General features: G+C 39.8%; 2 protein-coding genes across 9 annotated transcripts; both read right to left on the bottom strand.

Moving 5' to 3' along the window:
* Positions 1 to 6,079: 6,079 nt before the first annotated feature.
* LOC132110766 (uncharacterized) lies at positions 6,080 to 16,130 on the bottom strand. Of its 8 annotated transcripts, none has more exons than XM_059517697.1 (4): positions 15,973 to 16,107; positions 10,261 to 10,324; positions 9,630 to 10,111; positions 6,080 to 7,982 (listed from the first exon to the last, which is right to left on the bottom strand). In XM_059517697.1, the coding sequence occupies exon 4, from the start codon at positions 7,970 to 7,972 to the stop codon at positions 6,611 to 6,613; it is 1,362 nt and encodes a 453-aa protein (XP_059373680.1). In that variant the 5' UTR covers positions 7,973 to 7,982; positions 9,630 to 10,111; positions 10,261 to 10,324; positions 15,973 to 16,107; the 3' UTR covers positions 6,080 to 6,610. The 8 variants fall into 8 exon arrangements, with proteins under 8 accessions (XP_059373680.1, XP_059373677.1, XP_059373679.1 ...); XM_059517694.1 differs by lacking the exon at positions 15,973 to 16,107 and adding an exon at positions 10,630 to 12,173 and having other exon boundaries at positions 10,261 to 10,593; XM_059517696.1 differs by lacking the exon at positions 15,973 to 16,107 and adding an exon at positions 11,664 to 12,173 and having other exon boundaries at positions 10,261 to 10,330.
* A 1,112-nt stretch (positions 16,131 to 17,242) lies between these two features.
* LOC132110326 (rap1 GTPase-GDP dissociation stimulator 1-like) lies at positions 17,243 to 19,720 on the bottom strand. Its single transcript, XM_059516879.1, has 8 exons — positions 19,687 to 19,720; positions 19,496 to 19,639; positions 19,199 to 19,327; positions 18,938 to 19,072; positions 18,693 to 18,818; positions 17,984 to 18,123; positions 17,774 to 17,900; positions 17,243 to 17,415 (listed from the first exon to the last, which is right to left on the bottom strand). The coding sequence occupies exons 1-8, from the start codon at positions 19,718 to 19,720 to the stop codon at positions 17,243 to 17,245; spliced, it is 1,008 nt and encodes a 335-aa protein (XP_059372862.1).
* Between the last annotated feature and the right edge of the window lie 4,474 nt (positions 19,721 to 24,194).

The following is a 24,194-nucleotide window of genomic DNA, read 5'->3' as shown; positions in this document are numbered from 1 at the left end:
AGTCTGTTCTGCAGAGGTGGAAAGAGTACAAAAATATTCTACTCAAGTAAAAGTACCATTACATTAATGAAATTTTACTTAAGTACAAGTAAAAGTACCAGTCTAAAAATCTACTCAAGTAAAAGTAAAAAGTAGCTCATTTAAAATTTACTCAGAGTAAAAATTACTTAGTTACATTTTAACAGTGGGAGGGAGTCAAAATGGGACAGGCCAAGGGTGTCAAACTCAGTTCCTGGAGGGCCACAGTCCTGCACAGTTTAGATATAACCCTAATTAAACACACCTGATCCAGCTAATCTAATCATTTAGGTTTATTTGAAAACTACATGATATGTGTGCTGGAGCATGGTTAGAACTAAACTCTGCAGGGCTACGGCCCCCCAGGAACTGAGTTTGACACCCCTGGGATAGGTCTATTAATCTCAAACTAGTTGTTTTTAATTAAAGGAATCCGTTATTTAGAATAATAAAACATTTGGGCTGTTACCAGGCAAATCAGTATCAACAAACTCATCTTTTAATGCAGAGGAAATGCAGAAGATTCATTGGAAGTGGCATTTAGATGTATAGGACAAGAATGCATTTAACCTGCAGTTACAAATGCATGAATAATGTTTAGATATACAAGACATAAAATGTTGAATACTCATTTGAAATGATAAGAAATTAATTATTTAAAAAAATCAGAGATACTTTAAATGTCACTGTCACGTTGCTCAGAGACGCAAAACTGTGCTTTGGTGGCTGTGTTTGGAATTATTTTCTGTTGTAGAAATAGAGCTAAAAAAGGCAATATGGTGTCTAAAACGCAAGTCTCTTAATTAACTTGTTTACTGAACTGTTATATATATGTATGTATGTATATATTCATGATGATATTTGGAGGAAAAGACGGCATTCTTTGTGTGATTTTGATTTAATATATGAAATTATATAAATATGTGAATTTTCTGCCCCTATATCTTCAATTTTGTGATCATTCTAAATGCATTTTAGGAGACTGAATCACACAGTGAAAGAACGCACTATAAATGCGCGCGCACATCATTAAAACAAAAATAGCACACTCCTCACCACTGTCTTTTTGGCTAATTTGTGCAAAACCTCTTGCTAAAATGTCAAAGCTTCATTTTAACCACCAATGCAACGATGCAATTATTTAGCTTACCTCTACATTCTTGCGAAGGGTTGATGTCTTGTCGAGATTGTATAAGCTGCTAGTTTGGTCTTCCTAGGCAAGTACAGCTTACACTGCATAATAGAGCATACATATGGCCAGGGGTTCACTTCATTTCCTTCGAGTTCAACTTCAGAATATGACAGGGTTTCGTTTTCAGCGGTGTCTGCACCACTAACGCCTGTTTTGTCCGTCTGCATCTTTCTTGTGATTTTAGCGCCAGTTTGCCCTCCTGCCCTTTATTTACTGCCGTAGTTTCCAGGGAGCATTTCTTTTTTTTTTTTTCTTTTTTTTTTACTCAGTAACTAATGTGTTTTAAAATGTAGCGAAGTACAATACTTCAAACAAAATATACTTAAGTAAAAGTAAAATTACAGATTTAAAAAATTACTTTAAAAAGTATTAGTACACAAAAAAGCTACTCAATTACAGTAACGCGAGTAAATGTAATTCGTTACTTTCCACCTCTGATGTTCTGTTACTGTAGTAATCATCTCCGTGCTCTGAGCTGTCATCTGGAAGACCACAGCCGCCGCTGCCCCTGCCACCCGCACAGCGGGGGAGCCTCGGGTGCGGGACGTCCGGCCACCTCGGGCGCTGCCCCGCGCTGAACCCCTGGCTCCTCCCCTGCCACCTTTGGATATCACCTGATCGCCAGAGGTGGAAAGTAACGAATTACATTTACTCGCGTTACTGTACGAAGGAAATGAAGTGAACCCCTGGCCATATGTATGCTCTATTATGCAGTGTAAGCTGTACTTGCCTAGGAAGACCAAACTAGCAGCTTATACAATCTCGACAAGACATCAACCCTTCGCAAGAATGTAGAGGTAAGCTAAATAATTGCATCGTTGCATTGGTGGTTAAAATGAAGCTTTGACATTTTAGCAAGAGGTTTTGCACAAATTAGCCAAAAAGACAGTGGTGAGGAGTGTGCTATTTTTGTTTTAATGATGTGCGCGCGCATTTATAGTGCGTTCTTTCACTGTGTGATTCAGTCTCCTAAAATGCATTTAGAATGATCACAAAATTGAAGATATAGGGGCAGAAAATTCACATATTTATATAATTTCATATATTAAATCAAAATCACACAAAGAATGCCATCTTTTCCTCCAAAAATCATCATGAATATATACATACATACATATATATAACAGTTCAGTAAACAAGTTAATTAAGAGACTTGCGTTTTAGACACCATATTGCCTTTTTTAGCTCTATTTCTACAACAGAAAATAATTCCAAACACAGCCACCAAAGCACAGTTTTGCGTCTCTGAGCAACGTGACAGTGTTTCGTTCCTGAATGAATCAACCGTTTAAATGATTCGATTCAATCGCAATGACTCACTTATTAACAGTGTCTTGCTGACACATACTGGCCATTTTAATTTCACATTTAAAGTATCTCTGATTTTTTTTAAATAATTAATTTCTTATCATTTCAAATGAGTATTCAACATTTTATGTCTTGTATATCAAAACATTATTCATGCATTTGTAACTGCAGGTTAAATGCATTCTTGTCCTATACATCTAAATGCCACTTCCAATGAATCTTCTGCATTTCCTCTGCATTAAAAGATGAGTTTGTTGATAGTGATTTGCCTGGTAACAGCCCAAATGTTTTATTATTCTAAATAACTGATTCCTTTAATTAAAAACAACTAGTTTGAGATTAATAGACCTATCCCAGGGGTGTCAAACTCAGTTCCTGGGGGGCCGTAGCCCTGCAGAGTTTAGTTCTAACCATGCTCCAGCACACATATCATGTAGTTTTCAAATAAACCTAAATGATTAGATTAGCTGGATCAGGTGTGTTTAATTAGGGTTATATCTAAACTGTGCAGGACTGTGGCCCTCCAGGAACTGAGTTTGACACCCTTGGCCTGTCCCATTTTTGACTCCCTCCCACTGTTAAAATGTAACTAAGTAATTTTTACTCTGAGTAAATTTTAAATGAGCTACTTTTTACTTTTACTTGAGTAGATTTTTAGACTGGTACCTTTACTTGTACTTAAGTAAAATTTCATTAATGTAATGGTACTTTTACTTGAGTAGAATATTTTTGTACTCTTTCCACCTCTGCTGATCGCACAGGAATGCTGAAATCAGGAGAAATATCCAGCAGGTGGCAACAGTCCTGTTCATTCTGGATCACACTGGGAACAGAAGAAAAGCATGGAGACTCAGAATAATGTAGTGTAATACCCTCTCTGAACTTTTTTGTATCTACTTATTTTACTTGATTATTACAGCGTTTCCTAATTGTATTAGGTGACATTAAGGTATTTTAAGTCACACTTAAAATGTACAAATGTCATTGCATTATCAATGGTTCTCGGCCAACATCACATTTCTTTACACCCTCAAAAACTTTGAGCCATGGTTCCAACTGTCTTGAAAAACCTGAATATAAATGTTAGCCTATTTTTAAAAGTGATTTCTAGAATTGGAAAAGTCATGTATATATTTTTTTACCTAGTTATACCAAGCTCTGAAATATTTTATTGGGTAAAATATAATATTAAAATCCTTATCCAATAATTCACACACACAAAAGAATATCGTTGTGCTGGACAATAGGGGGCCTTGGACAAGAAAGAAATAAAGAAAAGGAAATAAAAGTGCATTAGATAAAATATTTAAAACTCCCAAAAATCATTTGGAGCCTTTGTGTTTGTCATATTTTGTGGAACAAGTGCATGGTTCATGTGATTAATTACGCTTGCTGGGACACCTCTGAACTTGAGGGGAATTTTGCATTGTAAAAAAAAAAAAAAAAAGTTAGATATTTCAACTGAGAAAAAAAGAGTAAAATGCTACAGGGAAGCCTTTATTTAGCATACCATAACATTGCATTCAATTTTAAATATTATTTACTTATTGTTTAAATCTGGTTATTAACAGCCTGATGCAATGTATTACATTTATTTTATATTTTATTTAGAATTTACTTTTATTTTTGTTGACAGATTTAAGTTTATTTTTATCAATCATTCATTCATATGTATTTTAATTTAATTGCTTTAAATTGGTATTTACTGTCGTGTGTTTAATGAAGCGAAATGGTAAGAAATCAGGCTATTCTTCATCTAGGTCACAAGAAATATTGCCATTTACGGCTCACAGTATCTGCTATAGTGGTCAGAAGACCATTTCCTTATAATATTCTTACTGTAAAAAAAACGCTTAATAAAATAGCCTATATATGAGGCGAAAAATACACACAGCGTTCGCCTGGTCATAAATTCACAATGGTCACGATATCAATAATTAATTTGGGTTTTTTTTAGAACACGTTGATTCAACCCATTATTGTCATTGGCAGCCTCTATGAGAAAAGACCAATATGACGGTATTCACGCGACGTCGACTGATGTTCGCACAAACACGAGGCGTTTCAGTGACTCACGCGACTGTTTGTATTATTGGGCTTATGGATGCTACACCTCTACAGCAACCCATCACTATGCACGTTCATTCATTTAAATACTTTTATCTTTAGACATTTCGAGGTACTTACCTCGGTTTGTGCCCGTGTCCACAGAATATCCCACGATATCTCACTATCATTTGTGAGATCAAATAAAATGCACGCGTTATGTAAGGCAGCACTGCTCGTAGTGTGCGATGCTGCTGCTGCTGCTGTTGGAGATGAATTAAAACATGGCAGGTGTATTCATCAGGTTTACTGCTGTAGTAAAAAGTAGCCTGTGTGCAATGGTAAGTAAAGAAACTAAATACATTTAGATGAATATGTTGTTTAAAGGCTTACAAAAAAAAAAGAAAAGATTAATTACTGGATTTTAAAAATATGTATGGATGCCATCATTGCCATGGGATGGTCTCAACTCAGACCAACGCCAATATTGTGGAACTGCTCTTTAGGTTTTGAAACCACAATAAATAAATAGCTACAGGCCTATAATGGTCTGTGTATCAGTGAATATTTTATACCCACTGTTGTTTTAATGTACAGTGGATTCTACATTTCCATTCTTTCATTTTGCCTGTAAATATATTGCTGATCATTAACAAACATATATATATATATATATATATATATATAAATCTTTTTTTTCATAGCTGTGTCTAGAATCACAAATAGTGTCCAAATTGGGCAACTAAACAGGAGTCGGTAAGGAAAAAAACGAAAGAAGTCATGTTGTAGTTAATATGGAAAGCTTTCATGCATGGTTACTTTTGATGCAGTCACAAAAACATCAAAATGCAAAAAGTGTTTTCAATTAACTGCTATATTACATTTATTGTTAGAAGACAAAGACAAAAACAGTGCTGCTGGTGAGACATTTAATTTACTTTGATAAATAACTAGCAAATCATATTCTACTCAAATTCTAGTGTCAAAATGTGTTATTCTGTATACATTATAACTCCTCTTCTTTGTTACTTTCCAAAAACCAGTTATGTCATGCTGTAGAAAATCCAGCGCTAATTTTCTCAGTAAATGTGAAATTGATAGAAATTTTTATTATTAAGAAATATATATATTTGGTAATGTACTGACAAGTAAGGACTAAAATAACTAACTCACCTGCTACATCTATTATCTTACTATTTACATATTATTAATATCATTATTCAATATTAATTTACACTACTGTTTAAAAGTTTGGGGTCATAAAATAAATGAATGCTTTTAATCAGCAGGGATGCATAAAATGTATCAAAATGACAGTAAGGACCTTTATAATGTTACAAAAGATTTCAAATAAATGCTGTTCTTTTGAAATTTCTATTCATGAAAGAATTCTGACAAATATTAAGCAACACATAAAATGATTTCTGAAGAATCATGTGACAGTGAATAATATTATACTGTTGTATTGTATTTAGATTAAAAAAAGAAAAAGAAAAAACCTGTCAGACCCCAAACTTTTGAATGGTATTGTATTGTAAATAGTGTTTTATTTGTAAAAGTATTTACACATATTTGTGATACCGTCTGTCTTACTGTCATGTTTCGACCCACAGTCAGCGCCACAGTTACAGTATTCTCTAAACCTCCATCACAGTGCTTCCACGGAATTAAACAATAAAAGTTTTTCATTCAATGGACGTTTCCACATAGACTAATGCAAGACAGGAACTTAGTCATAATCATTATGATTTGCTGATGGAAAACAAAAACCAAAGAGCAGTTGACTTATAAAATAACCCACAATCTTTCCATAAATTATAAAAGAGTTCTTAACCCACTGAGGAAACTACTACAGCATTTAAGTGAGGTGTTAAAAATGAAAGGAAGTCATGATTTTTCTGAAATGTATTACCCAGTTCTGTTATACAAGGACAAAAAGAAAGTACTTTTGAAAAAAAATCCCAATTTTTAATCTTTACTTGGCTGTCAAATTTATACCCAAGAGTATTTGAAATGTCTATTTGGGGTCTCACTCATGTAGGTCCTTTAGTCCACTGCACCTGTGGTGCGAGAACAGCAGCCCGGGCGGCGCAGCAACCCAAACAAGCCCTTTTTTCTCCTCTGGGTTGATCCTGAGCTGTATTGGGATGTTATCGTGTTCTGGCGTGAGAGTTTCGCCGCTATTCCCTTAGTCTCTTTGATTTGTACCTCCAGATGTTTCTGAATTGCAAGTCCGAGTTCCTCAGGATCAACTGAGGCTCCGTACACCTCCCAGGTCATGCCCTCCGCATCCCATTTCACCTCCTTCACAGGAGACTTTTGACTCTTTGACGCCACTTTGCCACTCGCGTTTGTCTTCTCTTCCACCAGGCACACTTCTGGGAACACGTGCTGGGGATGCTCCTCAGAGTCCTGACCCACTTGTACTCCTACATCTCTCAGTTCTTTTTCTGCGGTCATGGTCCCCACTTCCCTCTTGGTCTTTTCATCCACCCACTGTTGGGCACCAACTGGATGGAACGGACCAGGCCAAGAGCAGTCCAGATTGTAGCAGTGAAGGAGTCGCTTACCGTTCAATCCGGTCTCACTGACGGAAGATATGAGCCGAGGGAGAGCGAGCAGGTTGCCTGCTGATACTTGGCCCTTGTAGCTCTCCTCCATTCCTACTAAGTGCGGAAGCAGCTGTGCCGGAGCAGGAATTGGTTGCGGGTGGCAATATGCCGCAAAAGTGTCCTCGACAGCTCCGTTGGGGAAGTGTGTGTTACAACAAACAGCTTCTTTGAATTTGGGGCAGGTGGACTCTGGAATGACTTCACAGATCTGAATGAAGCCATGTTTGGCTGGTTGAGTTGGGCTGGCCGATCCACTGCTTCCTGCTCTGGTGGACGTGGTCACCGTATTGCTCTGCTGAAGCGGCATGGCCTGTTTACACACTAAAGAAGGAAATGACTGCATACAAACATCCTGGTCTCGTCCTTGGCAAAAAGACGCATCCGTTTCACAGTAGAGAGGAGAAGCGTCAGCCTCTTTAAAAATCTGCAAGCTGTCTGAGTGGCCTCTCTGTATTGATAACGGACTGTGCTCTTTTAGGTCCTTGTGAGGAGATAAGACATGTTCCCCGTGCACTGTTAGTGAACAGCTACATGTATGTTTATTCTGATCGCTCAGTGACTTTAAACACACATCGTCAGACATGTGGGTCTCAGCAATACCGTGACCACTTGCATCTTGTTGATCAACCTGGCTGCCATCCTTGAGGTCTTTTGAGGAGTATGATGCTTCATTGGAGCTCTTCAGGGGTGCATCTTCAGGCTTCACCTCTGCTGAACTGCACTCAACTGTGACAAAAGGGTCTGAGGGGATTGTGTCCCCTGATGGGAATGACACAGTGTGCCCAGCCTCTGCCATTGGATATCTGCTGGAATAGGGGGAAAAAAGTGTCAGTTACACTTTATTTTGATTATCCGCTTTAGAAATACCGTGGACTAAGTAACTTTACAACTACCTGTCAACTAAGCACTGTCATTACTAGATTGTTAGCAGCCTGTAAGGTTATGGTTATGGTTAGTAGAGTAAGTTGGCATATACTTGCAGAGTCACTTTATTCAGAAGAATGTCTGTAGCGGAGAAAAATAATAATACTCTAATGAGTGGTAGTTGACGTTACAGTGTCTTATATCTACATGTCTAAAGGGGACCATCAAAATAAAGTGTTACCAAAATGTTGTTAATGAGAAAAGTCTTGATTAAAACATGGGTTGGAATTGTATTTATTTATTTTATTTTTTATTTAAAATAAATAAAATATTTAAATACAAAATTACATTTATTTTTAAAAAGTGACAGTAAAATGTAACTAAATATTTCTATTTAAATAAATGCTGTTCTTTTGAACCTTCTAAAAAAAATGGATGATGATTTGCTCAAAAATATTAAGCGACACAGCTGTTTTCACCATTGCTAATAATTAGAAATGATTATTGAGCAGCAAATCATCATTTTAGTCGACACGTCATGAATCATGTGACTGAAGACTGGATTAATGGCTGCTGATAATTCATCACAAGAATAAATTACAGTTTAAAATATATCAAAATAGATATTTAAATTGCAAAAACCTTTGAACCTTTTGTCAGACTCAGGCTGGACTAATACTGTGAGTTTGTGGCAAAACTACCTGTTCGTCTTAGGCTACTTGCAGGGGCAGGGCAGGTAGAAAGTCTGGTATGCCAACTAGTTCTACCGACAAGGGTTTCAACATGGGTCCCACATGACCTCTCCCTCTATAGTCTCTATGTGCATCAATTACAATATCAAATCAAGTCAAGTCACCTTTATTTATATAGGACTTTGTACAGTATTGTGTCAAAGCAGCATTACAGTGTTAAACCGGAAAAACATGTTCTGATAATGCAAGGGACCAGTAGAACCAATCAGTTCATTGTTGATTCAGTTCTCTTCCAATAGTGTCTGTGCAGTCAAGTCAACAATGTTTCCTGTAATTGTTTCCCCAACTAAGCAAGCCTAAGGCGACGCAAGGAACCAAAACTCCACCAGTGACAGAAATGGATATGTTGTTGTTATTCTGAGAGACAACAGCATACACATTCTGAAGAACCAGCTACCAAAACAAAACCTGTTGGTACATATTTCTTAAAGCGGGTCAAAAAGGCTGTTTTCCACATTATTCCAGCCTTTGCTTTGGTTTTAGATAATATTGTTAACAAGTGAGAAAATAATCTATAGCAAAAAAAAATAAAGATCTGCATCAAACATCGGAAATAACATTAATATATGTTCAGTATTTAAATTAGATTGTATTTAAATTAATTGTTCATATTAACATTTTGTTTATAGTTAAAGTCTCTTACATAAATCATATTAAGTTCTATGTCACACATGAAAGGAATGTGCTACTTAGACACAGTGGGATGAAACAGCCTTTTATTATTAAATCATTAAAGGCCAGAGTGCATCTTTCTTCCATTAAATCCAGTAAAACCCATCCACACACACACACAACAAAAATAACGGCAGACAATTTTTTTCAGAAAAGAATTCTTACCTTTTGTCCCAGTCACAGATGAAGCTCCCTGTGATGTCCTCTCAGCCCTGTCTTCACCCGTCCACTCTCTGTGGTCATCCCAGACTCCCAAAAGTACAGCGTCAGTCCAGGTCCTTATAAAAGGCAGAATCTCCGTCAGCACAGATCTCTCAGTCACACGTCACCATCCTGGCCCTTGTCCTCTCCTTCAGCATCCCCACTCCAGCAGTGAAAAAGATGGAGGGAGCTTCGGCATTATACTCGTCTTTCATCTGATTACAAACCAGCCTCAGTCACATCTTCAGATCTCTAGGCAGGAGGGAGTGTATGAGAGAGAGAGAATGGAGAGGGAATGTGTGTGCCTGTGTTTGTGTGGGTGTTGTGGGGAAAGACTATATGAGTGATGTGGTGGAGCGCTGAAGGAGATTGGATATTGAGAGGAGGAGGAGAATATGGAGATGAGGAGGTGGTTAAGCCGCCGGCGTTGATGCCCCTTCATGCATCTGACAGAAAATAAAGGGGAAACACTTGAATGAATGTGAAGGAAATCAATGGATGGACAGCCAGCTTCTTGTCGTCTTGAACTGCCCTCCCTGTCTTTTGTGACCATGCGTACACACACAAACACAGTGAAAATGTGTTTCTCTTTTACCTCTTTCTTTATAAAGAAGTGCACTCCCTCTCTATGTCTCTCTGGCTTAACCATCGTTCTTCCCCTGTTGCTATGGAAACAACATTTCTCAATGGGGCTGAGATGAATCTTCTTTTATTTGTAATACAGTGATATTACACATTGTCTTTCTGTATGTTCACATGCTACAATGGGCTCACTGCAGTTTAAGTGTGAATAATGAACAATGGTGCCTCTGAGAGTCAGTGGGCAGACATTTCATTCAACAGTTCATTCATCAGTTTATTACTTCTTTTCTAGTTAACAGAGGAAATATAATTTAGCACCCTCTTTGAAATCTATCTATCTATCTATCTATCTATCTATCTATCTATCTATCTATCTATCTACTCAACATCTGGACAGTGGCGTGGCCAGAAGCACACAGATTAAATACAGAAATGGACCATGAGAGAGAACAAGCCACAAAGAATCTGACACCAATCATCAGTCTTGTTTTAAGGATTGATGCTTAAAGATGGATGTGGCCACCAATTATGTGTCCATTTTTCTAAATGAAATTGGGCTTTGCTTGTGCTGCTGACACAATTTTGAGGGTTTATTGATAACTTGCATTATTAACATTAACAACATCACAGCTGTGCTGCAAAATGGGCAATCTGACCTTATTTACAAAGAGTTTCAAATTCTGCTTTGTAAGACGTAGAAGAACAGCTGCTACATGCTCAGAGAGTGCATTCTGAGCTGCATTGTTGATAAGAAAACACTGCTGGCCCGGCAATGAAGGGCAAAAGATAAGAACAAGGTTAAGCAATGTAGCTGTGTCTAATAAACAAAGAAACTGCTGACAGCCATTCAGTGACTCAGTATGAGAAAAATTTACTTTTTACTGATTAAACAAGACAGGAAGATAAATAATACCAAAGAGATGCTCAGAATAATATGCACCTTTACAAAATAGAAGATGAGAGAAAAACAAAAAAGGGAGTCGCTGTATATCTTGATTTTTTTTTTTTTTTTAGCAAACACATGTAGTATTTATGTATAAATATATACTTTGTGCATAAGAATTCTACAGTCTATGGTCAAAAATAAATAAATAGAGCAGGAGAAAACCCACCTGACCCCTAATATGCATAACAAAATCTTCCATTGCTGATCTTTGTAATTAAAGTAAGTGCACCCACACCACTTACTTTCAAATTAACAGAGAGAGAGTGCTAGCAGTTAAATGCTTTTTTACATCTGGCAGAAAGTAACAAATTAATCTGAAACACTTCAAAAACTAAATCATTGACTGGAGCTCCAAAGTCATTTAAAGCAGGTCCAGTGGTTAAACACAGTTAAATATTATAAGGATTATCACTAATTTTCTCCTTTTGCTAAATAATCGTTTACACTGACAATGATCATTTTCTACTGACCTGGCATAGCTGAGATCAGTGCTTTGGTGGTCCTGGGTGAGTTTTTGGTTCCTTTCTCAGGTGTCCTTTAATGGGACTCTGTACTTTCTCTTATGAAAGATAGTCCTTCATGCGTGAGTCATGCCTGTTCCAAAGGGCACTATTGTTCCCTGTCTCTTCCCCAGAGCATTTGTTCCTGTCCACTATTCACACGCCTACCTAAACTCCAGTCACACCCACATCGGCATGTTTACATTCTCACCTTTGGATGTTAAACTGTCAATACGACCCCTAGATCAATTGAGTCAGTGCTGATGCTCCCTATCCAGTTTCAGAAACATTATAGATGTGTGCTGCTGTAATGTCAAACTCACTTAAATGTATTAGTTCACCACTTAAGCAAAGAATATTTTTTTGCAATAGCCATACTGCGGTTTATTTAATCTGTATCAGATGCTGATACAGCAGAACCATGACAGTATTTGTACTGCAATATATAAAGTTCACTGATGCATTAAGCATAACTGTCGATTTGAACATTTTTATATTTTTTATTTTTATAAACCCGGTAGAGATTAGATGTGCAGATCCAATGGACTGATCCATAACCAAAGATCAAAGTGTCCTTTTATGTTTTTCTCTCTTCTTCATCAATTTTGCTTTCTTTTTGAAGTTGATAATGCTGCAGGATCAGCAGATTAACCTCTGCATGGTCTGTAATCTTTAAAGTTCCCACTGTAATGTTCCACAACACCAAGCATTGATTATGATGCTGAGATACATAGTGTCACGGCTTACGCTGCTGGAAGGAACACGGAGCCGAGGGATAAACGAAACAAGGATTTATTAAATCAAACATAGGCAAGGTAAGTAGCAAATAACAGGTGGCAAGTGGCAAGTAACAGGTAACAAGTGGACAAGTTGACAAGTAACAAGTAGACGAGTAGACCCGACCAAACAGAACTGAAAGGACAAGGCTTTTATACAAGGGATAATGGGGAAACACAGGTGGATGGCATGACTAAATTAACAGGGACATGGAACACATGCGGAAATGACTAGACACACCTGGGAACTAATCAAACCACACACGGAAGACAGAAACTGGGTCACAGGGGCAAAAACACACAAAATGAGTCCAGGTGTGTGACAGTACTCCCCCCTCCCGGTAGGTGCGTCCTCGCACCGTAGAAACAACAAAGGGAGGCGTGGGTGGGAACTTGGGAGGAGGTTCCGGTGGAGGACAGCCTCCCAGGAGGGGGCCAGCAGACAGGGACCACAGAGGAAGGAGCCAGGGAGGAGATGACGGAGGGAGGAGCCAGGGAGGAGACAGGAAGGATCTGAAGCAGGAGGTACCCAGCAGGACCCAGGCCACAGCCATAACGGCCCAAGGTGGGGCCGACGGTGGAAGGAGCCATGGAGGAGGAATGGTCACCGACTCCAGGGACTCGACCCACGGCAACGGAGCAAGTGGAGGAGGAGCCCGAGGTGGAGACGGAGAGCCGAAGAGCCAGGGTGACGGGGAGGAGCCGGAGGTCCTAGGCGGAACTGATGGCTCTGGTGACGGACGCGGCGATGTGGATCCGGAAGGCCGCGGTGAGGCCAGAGTGACCGAGGACTGAGGTGTAGCCGAGGGGATGAAGGAGACTGACGGAGCCGGAGGGACGGAGGGATGAGACGAAGCCGGAGGAGTGGAGTCCCAAAGCATAGGATGGACGACGCCAGACCAAGGCGGAGCCGGAGGGACGAGGGAGCCAGGCAGAGCCTGCGGACTGCCGGGCCACGGCGGAGAGGAAGGAGCTAGGAGCCATGGTGGAGCCGACGGGTCAACGGGCCGAGGCGGAGTCCAGGCCTCAGAGGCTGGAGGCGGAGGTGAGGGAGACGCCGACCAAGGCGTCGCTGGAGGATGGCGGTCCCGCTGAGCTCGCACCACAATGATGGTAGGCTGAGGGCGAGCAGAGGGGCAGCCAGACGACAGCGGAGGAGGAGGCAGGAGTGGGTGGGAGGGTGGGAATTTTGGAGGAGCAGGCATTGGAGTAAGCTCTGGGGCTGGAGCCCTTCCTGGGCTTAACGGAGGATCAGGAGCCCGTCCTGGGCTTAACGGAGGATCAGGAGCCCGTCCTGGGCTTAAAGGAGGATCAGGAGCCCGTCCTGGGCTTAACGGGGGAACAGGAGCACGTCCTGGGCTTAACGGGGAATCAGGAGCCCTTTCTGGGCTTAACAGAGGATCAGGAGCCCGTCCTGGGCTTACAGGAGGATCAGGAGCCCGTCCTGGGCTTAACGGGGGAACAGGAGCCCGTCCTGGGCTTAACGGGGGAACAGGAGCCCTTCCTGGGCTTAACAGAGGATCAGGAGCCCGTCCTGGGCTTAACGGAAGATCAGGAGCCCTTCCTGGGCTTAACAGAGGATCAGGAGCCCGTCCTGGGCTTAACGGAAGATCAGGAGCCCTTCCTGGGCTTAACAGAGGATCTGGCATAGGTGAATTGGAAACCCCCTCCTTTTGACCCATTTGGCGCTCCACATTTTGCTCCCTCGTGGTGGGCAGTGTCGCCGGCTCTCGCACCTGGTCTGACGGGTTGCTCTCTGGCTCTCCGTCATCGGTGGGCTCGGGCTTATGCCTCGTACCGTGGGGAGATTGTAGGCTGGGCTCTGGGTCCAGAGTGGACCTGGCGAGATCCTCCATTGGGCCGACCGTGAGAGGTGACCCATTTCTCACCAGATTCCAATCTATGAATGCGGCGAAATCCTCCCGAGGACCATCTTCGGGCGACAACGCTCTGCACCTGGAGTTCAGGCTGGCGTGATAAAAGGTGCAGAGCGCGTGGTCCGGGTAGCTGGTGGCATTAGCTATCAAGAGAAACCGTCTAGTATGGTCCTCGAGAGAAAGTCCCTCCTGCTCCAGCAGGAGGAGGAGGTATTCGGGGCGATAGAGGGGATCCATGACACACTACCGAAAGAAAAAGACTGTGAAAAAACGGAAAACAAAACGGAGGGAAAACACGCAGTTTTTTTTAACTTTTTAGGTCGGGTCTTCTGTCACGGCTTACGCTGCTGGAAGGAACACGGAGCCGAGGGATAAACGAAACAAGGATTTATTAAATCAAACATAGGCAAGGTAAGTAGCAAATAACAGGTGGCAAGTGGCAAGTAACAGGTAACAAGTAGACAAGTAACAAGTAGACGAGTAGACCCGACCAAACAGAACTGAAAGGACAAGGCTTTTATACAAGGGATAATGGGGAAACACAGGTGGATGGCATGACTAAATTAACAGGGACATGGAACACATGCGGAAATGACTAGACACACCTGGGAACTAATCAAACCACACACGGAAGACAGAAACTGGGTCACAGGGGCAAAAACACACAAAATGAGTCCAGGTGTGTGACACATAGATTCTGACATTATAATCTTTGTAGCATTTTTGAAAGCAGCAGTGCAGTGTTCATTCAAACCTCTAATCAATCACAAGGAGAGAAAAACCAACCCAGCTGCCTTCCTTCATGTTCATATCTCACTTTTGAGGTTAAGAATCAATATTTGGTCAGTACTTGAATTATCTTTTAATTCCTGTTAAGAAATTATTTTTTATTATTAGTTGTAATTTAAATTATTAGTTGTAATTTAAAGTATGTCTAAAAAAGTTTTATGCAAAAAGAAACAGAATACCACTAATAAAAGTGTGAAAATTAATAAGGTAATCTTATTAAAAAAAGATCATTCCTGTGCGCTAACTATTTGGACTAACTCCTCTTTACCTTCTCTCCAAGGATAACCTCCGAAGACTCTTCTTCCATCTTCTCTCCAAGGATTGCCTCCAAGATCCTCCAAACCCCTACGGTGCATGTGTGTGGTCACTACCTTCCCGGCACGGATCCCAACACCCATCCACTCCTCACGTCCCGCTCCTCTGCTTGTGTCTATTCAATAAATACCATCTTCATCTGTTACTCCTCTGTCTCCGAGTGATCCGTAACAAGTATAACTTACATGAGGGTGTCAACAAAAGCTGATGTTTGAAGTTTTAACATTATGATATGAAATATTATAAAGTGATCCAAACCAACCAAAGATGAAGTAGCAGCGAAATGTCATGACCAGCTTGAACTTGAGCAAAATCTGAAATTTTCTTGAATTGTTGGTTGGTAAATGAATACTATACAGAATAATGGGACAATCATTTTGCCACACACATTCCATGCACTGACTGAATGTTCTGTTGATGTGTATAAGTGTGTGTGCCACCAATAATGATATTTGCCAAGCAACGGTAATTGTGGCTGCAACTTAAAGGGATAGTTACCCTTAGTGAAAATCATTTACTCACCTTCTACTTGTTCCAATCCTGTATGAGTTAGTTTCTTCTGTTGAGCACAACAGAATATATTTTGAATAATGCCACTGACTTCTGTAGTATTTTTCTGTTATTTAGTGAGCTATTGCTGTGATGTAGGAGATGGAGGTCCACTCGGTGGATGATGAAGGGACACACTGATCAGGCTCAGCTGGGTGCTGTGGCTTGTGTAATGTGGGCAGATGAGAGAGGATGAACTCTGGGCATGTGGCCTGTTATACCAATCTCCTGCGGAGACTACCCATATGTTTCACTTGGCACAATTTCTGCAAAACATGCCCAACGTGTTTAATGCAAACATTTACACAGATAGAGAAAGAGCCATCTTAATCGTTTGTCATATGAATCAACTGCCTGACATTCAAGTATAGCAAGTAAAGAAAAGGCCATCTGAACGTTTGATAGACAGAGCTTCATTATACAAGTTAATTAAAACATTAGGTTACCATGAATGTTAATTTATTACAATGACAGCTTGCCTTTTGTTTAAACTAGTGTTTCTATTGTTTCCATCTAGTGGTCATATAGAAGAAGACTGCTTAAATGATTGCTTACAGTTGGGTCACTATCAAGAAAGTGCCAAAAATGGAGAATGTGATGTCATTTTTGTTTCTACATTATCCATGTATAACTCTTCCTATGATGTTATTTCATAGAGTCATATAATTAAAGGAGGAAAATATTATTTTTAAGTGTGTGTGTGTGTGTGTGTGTGTGTGCTCTTGTTTTTGGACACAACTCTGTATAATGACATGGGTATGACACAGGTATATGACCCATGTCCCCATTTTTCAAAACGCTTATAAATCATACCGAATGAGTTTTTTTGAGAAAGTAAAAATGCGCAAAGTTTCCTGTGAGGGTTAGGGTTAGGTGTAGGGACATAGAATATACAGTTTGTACAGTATAAAAACCATTACGCCTATGGGATGACCCCACTTTTCACAAAAAGAAACGTGTGTGTGTGTGTGTGTGTGTGTGTGTGTGTGTGTGTGTTTCACTATCCTTATGGGGACAAAATGTCAGAAAATATCCTGTTAAGTGTATAAGTGTTTCTGGAAGATGACTATGCAAGTCTAGGCAGTCTCAGAAAGAACAGCCATCACTGTGTCGGCCTGCTTAGCCAGCTTTGTGCTGGTGTGAACAAAACCAGGGCTTGCTATATTCACAGAATCTTGTCATTTCAATCTCCACAGAGACTTTGATTAGTTAATAGGTAGTAATCTAATCCAGGAAACTGAGTTCAGTCTTTGGGTGTTCCACAGTGTGTTATTTTGCAGTACTGACTAGAGTTGGCAAGGCTGCAGATAAAGCCTAAAGCACTGAATTTGACCTCCACGGCCACAAGAGGGTCATCTAGCGTCTTCTGCAAGGTGGGAAGGAGATCTGAATCCCGAAATGGTTCTTGGACTGCCTCTGCACAGAAGAGAAAGTGGCACATGTTTACTGGAAGGTCTATTTGCACTATGGCTATTTAAACGTACTAACTTTGACCACTGTTGTCTGGTAGAGCCAAATAAAATTACATTAAGACACACATCTGAAATCAGGAGCAGGGGTGTTGAGAGTACAGGAGGTTGATTTAGCTTTTGACACAACCAACTTGAGTTCGAATCTGCCTTTTCCCAATGCCATTCTTCTCCTTTTCCTATCACATATCAGCTTTTGATATCAGGGTTTATCACAATTTATATATCTGTGTCTGCAGATTTACATAGAAATGCGTATCTTTAAAAGTCAAGGATGGTTTTACATTCTGTTCATATAGTCTTACTAATGTCTATTGCAGAGGCAATGGCCAAAGCGACTAAAGCCTCATTCTGCATGACGACGTGCTCACTGGTTGCCATTGAGATGAGATGTTGGACTCCGTCTGCTTTAATCACAGTGTGGATGACTTCCTTTAAAGACAACAGAGGTGTATATTTTATATAAACAGGAGCAATGACTATAGTTACACATACTCTGTGTGTCTAAAAATCACAGGGTTTCGGCTGTGTCTTATAAGAGCTGCTAGTAGATGGTTGGCCTCGCCTCTGACACCGGCATGATCTTTAGCCTCGCACCACTCCATCACCCGTGCTAACATAACCTCATCCTTCTCTAAAACTGAAGCTGCTTCCTCTACAAGAGGGGGGAGAGGGGAATGAAGAAAGAATATATGCTAAAAAAAATAAGTGTTGATCATTTAATATAAAAAAAGAGATACTTTTGCAGATTTGTTTACCTTTATATTTAGTTACTCAGATCACCTTTGGTAAGGGAAATAATAACTGGAGAGCAGACAGTAATTTAGTGTGTCAAAGCCGTTGCAGGCCTTTTGTCTGAATAAAAGGGTATCTAAAATAACACTTCACTGAAGGGCTGGAAATTACAGCCTCTTTGTACCCTTTGTAAGGAGAAATGTTAATTCATGAGCCATCATAATCATTTGGCAGGTAATTGTATAGTTTAGCAAAGCTTTTGTTTAAAAATTACAACATGTTTGTCATGCACTCATCTTAAACAGCCAAATTGTACTTTTTTACTACCACTGGGACTGTCCCACTTATTCAGTCTTTATGCATTTAAGAGTGACTTTTCTCCTTAGCGACTTACATTGCATGTAAGTTCATTTGATAAGTTTATGCAAACTAATCTCTTTAATTGGTGAACCAACAATTTACATAAATGCAGTTTTCTTGCATCATTACCTTGGTTGTCCACCATCATGCGCAAAGTGCCAAGCAGTTTGACCTGGACGGGGGGCATGTCAGTGCGCAAAAGGGTCCTGATCCTCTCAGTGACTCCATTCTCCAACATACGCACCTTATTGGAAGCTACATCAGGAAAACAGAAAGAGCAAGATGACAGATCTTGACATAAGCATAAGACACTTTCACATAAAAAAAATTCTTACTGACTTTTATACAGCATATACTGAAAAGGAAAGTAGAACCTGGAATGGCAAGATTTCTAAGTGCACTGAGGCAAGCGTGCTGCACAGATACATCTCCCTCTGCTACATCCTGCTCCAACAGGTCCAGAATACAAGGAACAACTCCTAATTCCAATATCTTTACACAGTTGCTGTCTAAGAACAAAACAAGAGAGAAAACTATTCTCAGTCATTTTAACTGCAATAACGTTTGAGAGATTTTTGTCATTTCAGACAAAAACTTTATCATACTTCACAACAGCTCCATATTTATCTCCTCACCATTTCTGGCAAAGTTCACAATGGCCAGGGCTCCTGACAACTGCAGCTCAGTATTTGATGACTGCAGCCAGGAGAGGACATCCTGATACATCCCCGTCCCTTCCCCAAAACACTTCTGCATTGACTCATCTGTAACAAACAAATAGAATAGCACTACTCTTCCACTGCATTGTTGATATTTTTATTTGACTCCCTTATTGTCTAATGTTAATAATCTAATGGATTCATGATAAAATCGTGTAAAATAAATTCTATTTTAATATGATGTTAGTGGTGAAGTAATGGACAGTGACGTACCTCCGAGTAGGAGGGTAACAATGAGGTTTGAGCCCACTTTTATGCTGCAGAGGTCATGTGTGTCAGAGCCACCCTGAAGAATTCGAATCATTTCAGAGAGCGCCTCGGGCATGCCTGCATCCACAAACTGCCGTTTCAGAGCATCTAAAATACATCAACATGCTGTAACAAAGGGATTTGCAAGGACATGCACAAGTATATTTTTAGTTCAATTCTAGACAACATCACATAGAACAGTGGCCGAGTCAAAATTTCAACCTAAGTGCACTATATGAATAATGTTGTATGATTCAGGCTCACGTATAGATCTGGTTTGAATATTATGCTATTCACCACTTTCTCCCAGTGACCCAAGAACCTCTAGTATGAGATGCCGGCGTTCGGCATCTGGTGCCCGCTTCAGCTGATAGGTCAAGACCTCCGCCACACCCACTTCCACCAGGGCCTCTCGTGCAGCATCTAATAAACCACAATCAGTCACTAGATATTAGAAATATTATGAGGAAAAAAATACCTGAATGCTTCTTTAAATAAGAATAACTGAGAATGGGGTGGTTATGAAAACAAGACTCCCTCAATCTTGCAGATGCACAATATGTCGGTAGCATATTGGTTATTGTATATTTCGGTATAGACATATTGACCAGTATTATGTAATTGTGCATGCTTTATCCCCCTATGCTCACTTAATGGTTATCTTAAAAAAAAAAAAAAAATTATACATGTTAAATGTAATCACTGGAAAATCTTAAAATTGATAACCATTTGTTCATATAGTACATTATTATGATGTTGTGATGCCTAAATTCACTTGTAGTATTTAAAATGATTCGTTTTAGATAAATAGATGAATTTCTAAATTATTTTTTAAATACCAGTCGATTTTCATTATGTAAATAAATAAATGAATAAATAGTCATGCATTGCATATATATAAATAAATAAATGCATACATACCTAGGTATCCACCAGAATTTTAAAGCTGGTGTATCACGAGTGTGATGATGTCCAGTCAGTTAGTGTTTTTATTATGTGTTTTTATTATTTATCACAAGATTTGAAAGCTTCCCTGCTATCTATTTTTGTCTTACCCACATCAGCAAGGTTGCAGAGTGCCAGCAGGCAGACGTTTACCAGTGGGTCATTCTCAGGAAACTGTTGCATTGTGGCCACCATCCTGGGGATTACACCACTCTCCACCAGCTGTGTCTACTGCTGCAAATGAGCAGAAGATGGGGCGTGAAACTGAGAAAAGAAGAGAAAGATTAATGAGATTAACCCGTTCTCTCCTATGCCGTCCCTCTCTCAAATGTAAATGCAGTTTACTTGTCTCCTACTTGTGCCCCAAATCTGCTAGCAGGAAGATGAACTGACCCTCTGCTGCCCCCTTACATAGGATTGTCTTGCCACACACACATGTAGTATTTCAAGGAGGCAGAGGCAAATTGCAGCTCACATCAGGATGAGTTGTAATGAGTTGAGATGTAATGAGTGCGATGCTAAATGGTGCACTCACTCAGTAGGGCTTTTAGCAACAACAGACGTCACTTTCACATGTGATCGCGCTTTTTACAGGCTCTAATAAGGGTCATGGCACCAGGATTGGTTGTTGCAATGGACAAACGTTTAGATATGAATGAAAAAAAAAACAGGTTTATGGAATGATGTTATGGGATGAGTTTAATTCATGTTTTCAGTGAATTTCCAATGCACATTATCAGACTATAATATAAAGAAGTAAACTGAATATCTGTATTAAGATTTGTCTATCTATCTATTATTGGGTTAATATTGGATATTTATTTGTGCTAATTTACCTTTTTTTTCCATTAAGATTATGTTTAAACATTTACATTTAAAGCAATTGAAATGAAAGCTTTTAAGGCAATAGATTCCAAGTCAACCTGAAATGGAAGCTGCTATCGTTTGTCCCTATTTTGACAGATATTTGAGTGAAATGGTTACTTAAACAAGAAAAATGTAGGATGGGACCTGATTTTGTCCATTGGGAATTGATTATAAGTCATTATAGAAGTCTTTTTTCCCCCATAGAAATAACAATGTGTATGGATAAACTATTTATAGTAAATACTGGAATATTCCACCACAATATACGAACTGTCAGTTTTGATTCTATGCTTGTATTAAAGTTGAAATGAAGATCAAGCAATGTCTGTGTGTTGTTCATCCTGTGGATAAACATGTCAATGTGATTTAATCTACTGTGACATATCCCTGTATATGTCCCTATAGTATACACTATCTGCAGCACACTATGACGGTCATTCCTCAGGCACAGGAAACAGACAGGGCCAGAATAAGAGAGAGACGATTCTGTATCTCTTCTCTAAGTAATCACCCCGGTAATCCCTGGTAAGAAGAGTGAAAATAGACATAGAGGAGGGCTATCATACCTTTCCCTTCCCCACACTCCCTGTGATCCATTCACAGGCATAACAGATATGTCTGCTATATAAGTCCTCTCCATTATAGCTATGACAACCGGCCGGTTTGAGGATACCCTGGGTCTGTTATGGGTGCCTGGCTCCCAGCATGCCTTTATTTATACACCAACACGTTGAGGATACACCTCCTAAAGCAAGCAATGGGGCTCGGCTCACCAGGAGGGTAATCACCATTAATGACCTTTAGATGCAGACAATGTATCTGTTCAAAGTTAACCTTGTACTACACTTAACAACTTGCAGCAGAAGCTCAAAGAAGAATTACAAAGAAGAGATTTGAATCACTTACCTATGTCTGCCATGACCACAGGTCCTCTGAATCTCTCTCCAAGTCTCTGTGCGTGTCTCGGTGGTGTGTGGTTAGAAAGGCAGGATGGACAGCTCCAGTCCTGAGATCACCTGAAGTCAGTGAAGCAGCAGTGCCACTCCTCTCTCCTCTCCTCTCCTCTGCTCCGCTCCTCACCCTTCTCGTTTTTGCTGATCACAGATGCGTATTCATCTGGTCCCTTGCTGTCATTCACTCCCTTACTTTCACTCTGCACATCTCAGTGATGCTGCATCCACTTTGGCTAATTCACACGTCTTATTATTTCTGTGTGTGTGCGTGTCTCTCCGATGCAATCCTCCCCACCCTGGTCCTTGGCTCTCTGGCAGTATTCTTGCTGCCTCTCCCTCCTCCTCATAATACACTCTAAATCCTAAAGCTGCTCAAAGCTCATCAGTTGACAATTAGCCCTGGGAAAGTGCTAAGGCTGACACACTGCCCAGTTCTTAGACGTGTTTTGCACTGCAGTTGCACCCCTCCATCTCTGGGTGTTAAATTACAGCACAAACGAAATATGAACACTGGGTCTGTGGCTCAGGAGGTCTGGCAACTATTTATCAAGCTATTAGAATGACTATCTCAGTGGGGAAGACTCGTTTAAAGGGAGAGTTCATCTACAAACTGAACTTTCTTTAATCATTTAATTATTTTATGTCATTCCAGACCGACTTGTGTGGAATACAATGGGAGTAATTTAGCAAAAGCAGCTGTTTTTCTTGATAATGAACATGGATGGGAACCAGGGACAGCTGTGGAGCCTGGACATTCTGCCTGGTAACTGCTTTTGCGTACCACATAAAAAAAAAAAGAAAAAAAAGAAATGGACGGTATTTGGAACAAAATTAAGGTAAAGAACCATTCACACCAATAACATTATTGATACATATATTTGTGTCCACACCAACTAACATTAGTGCATTACAATTTATTACAGTGCACTAGAGTTCTGCCATCTGTCACTTTAAATGCTTTAGCGCTTTAAAGTCATGGATTCTGATTGGCTGTCAATGTTTTTAGATGGCTGATCCGTAGTGCACACTTATAATAAACAGAACATTATCGTGCACTTGTGTGGACTCGAATACATTTATCATTATAGTTATCTTTCTTGTTGTAACAGGCCTAAATGCCAGCCTTCTGTAAATGATATTCTTTTTTGGTTGAACTGTCCCTTTAAATCTTGTCATGATCCTCTGAAATGTATCAGTGAGTGTTTAGTGACAGTATTAAAATTTTACTGCAGAAGGGAAGACACGTCTGTATCAAATTAAAACAGATTACATTTAGGGCAAATGACGTAAATGTTGTTACGCCTACAAGGAGTGTTTACATATAATTATGAAGCTTCAGCCAAGCAGAATTAAAACAAATGTTAAATATTATCTGTGTTGAGAAAATAATAATATTCCTTGTCTATGGTATAAGTTTTCTATCTATATAACTATTATTTCTTAATTTTAACCTAGGCCCAACAGCAACAATCATCAAAAATAGCAATTTAGTAGTCATTAAGAAATGACCCAAAAATAACACATCCAAGTCTAATACTCTGTTACACTGGTGTGTTTACTTAGATGGCATAGTAGTCTGATTTACAGTATACCATGATGCTAAACAATTTCCATACCCATGAATGTACTAGCATGGTACATTTCCAAAATAACGTTATTTCCATGGTACTTTTGCCACTAACAGTGTTAATAATGTACTTAGAAAATGTAAAAACCAAAATAGCCTATGTTTATCCTTTATATAGATTTTTGTGGCTGCACCTCAGTCTGTGCTTCAATTTAGACCAACAAAGAGCTCCCAGAGTAATTTCTTCATCATTTCCATATAATGGTTTGCAGCAGCAGGTGGCAGTATGAGGCTGTCAATCTAGTCAAACCAGTAAAGAAGAAAATGGAGC

This window comes from Carassius carassius, chromosome 30 (genome assembly GCF_963082965.1).
Source record: "Carassius carassius chromosome 30, fCarCar2.1, whole genome shotgun sequence".
Taxonomy (NCBI): Eukaryota; Metazoa; Chordata; class Actinopteri; order Cypriniformes; family Cyprinidae; genus Carassius; species Carassius carassius.
This window is presented reverse-complemented; position numbering and strand designations above follow the sequence as displayed.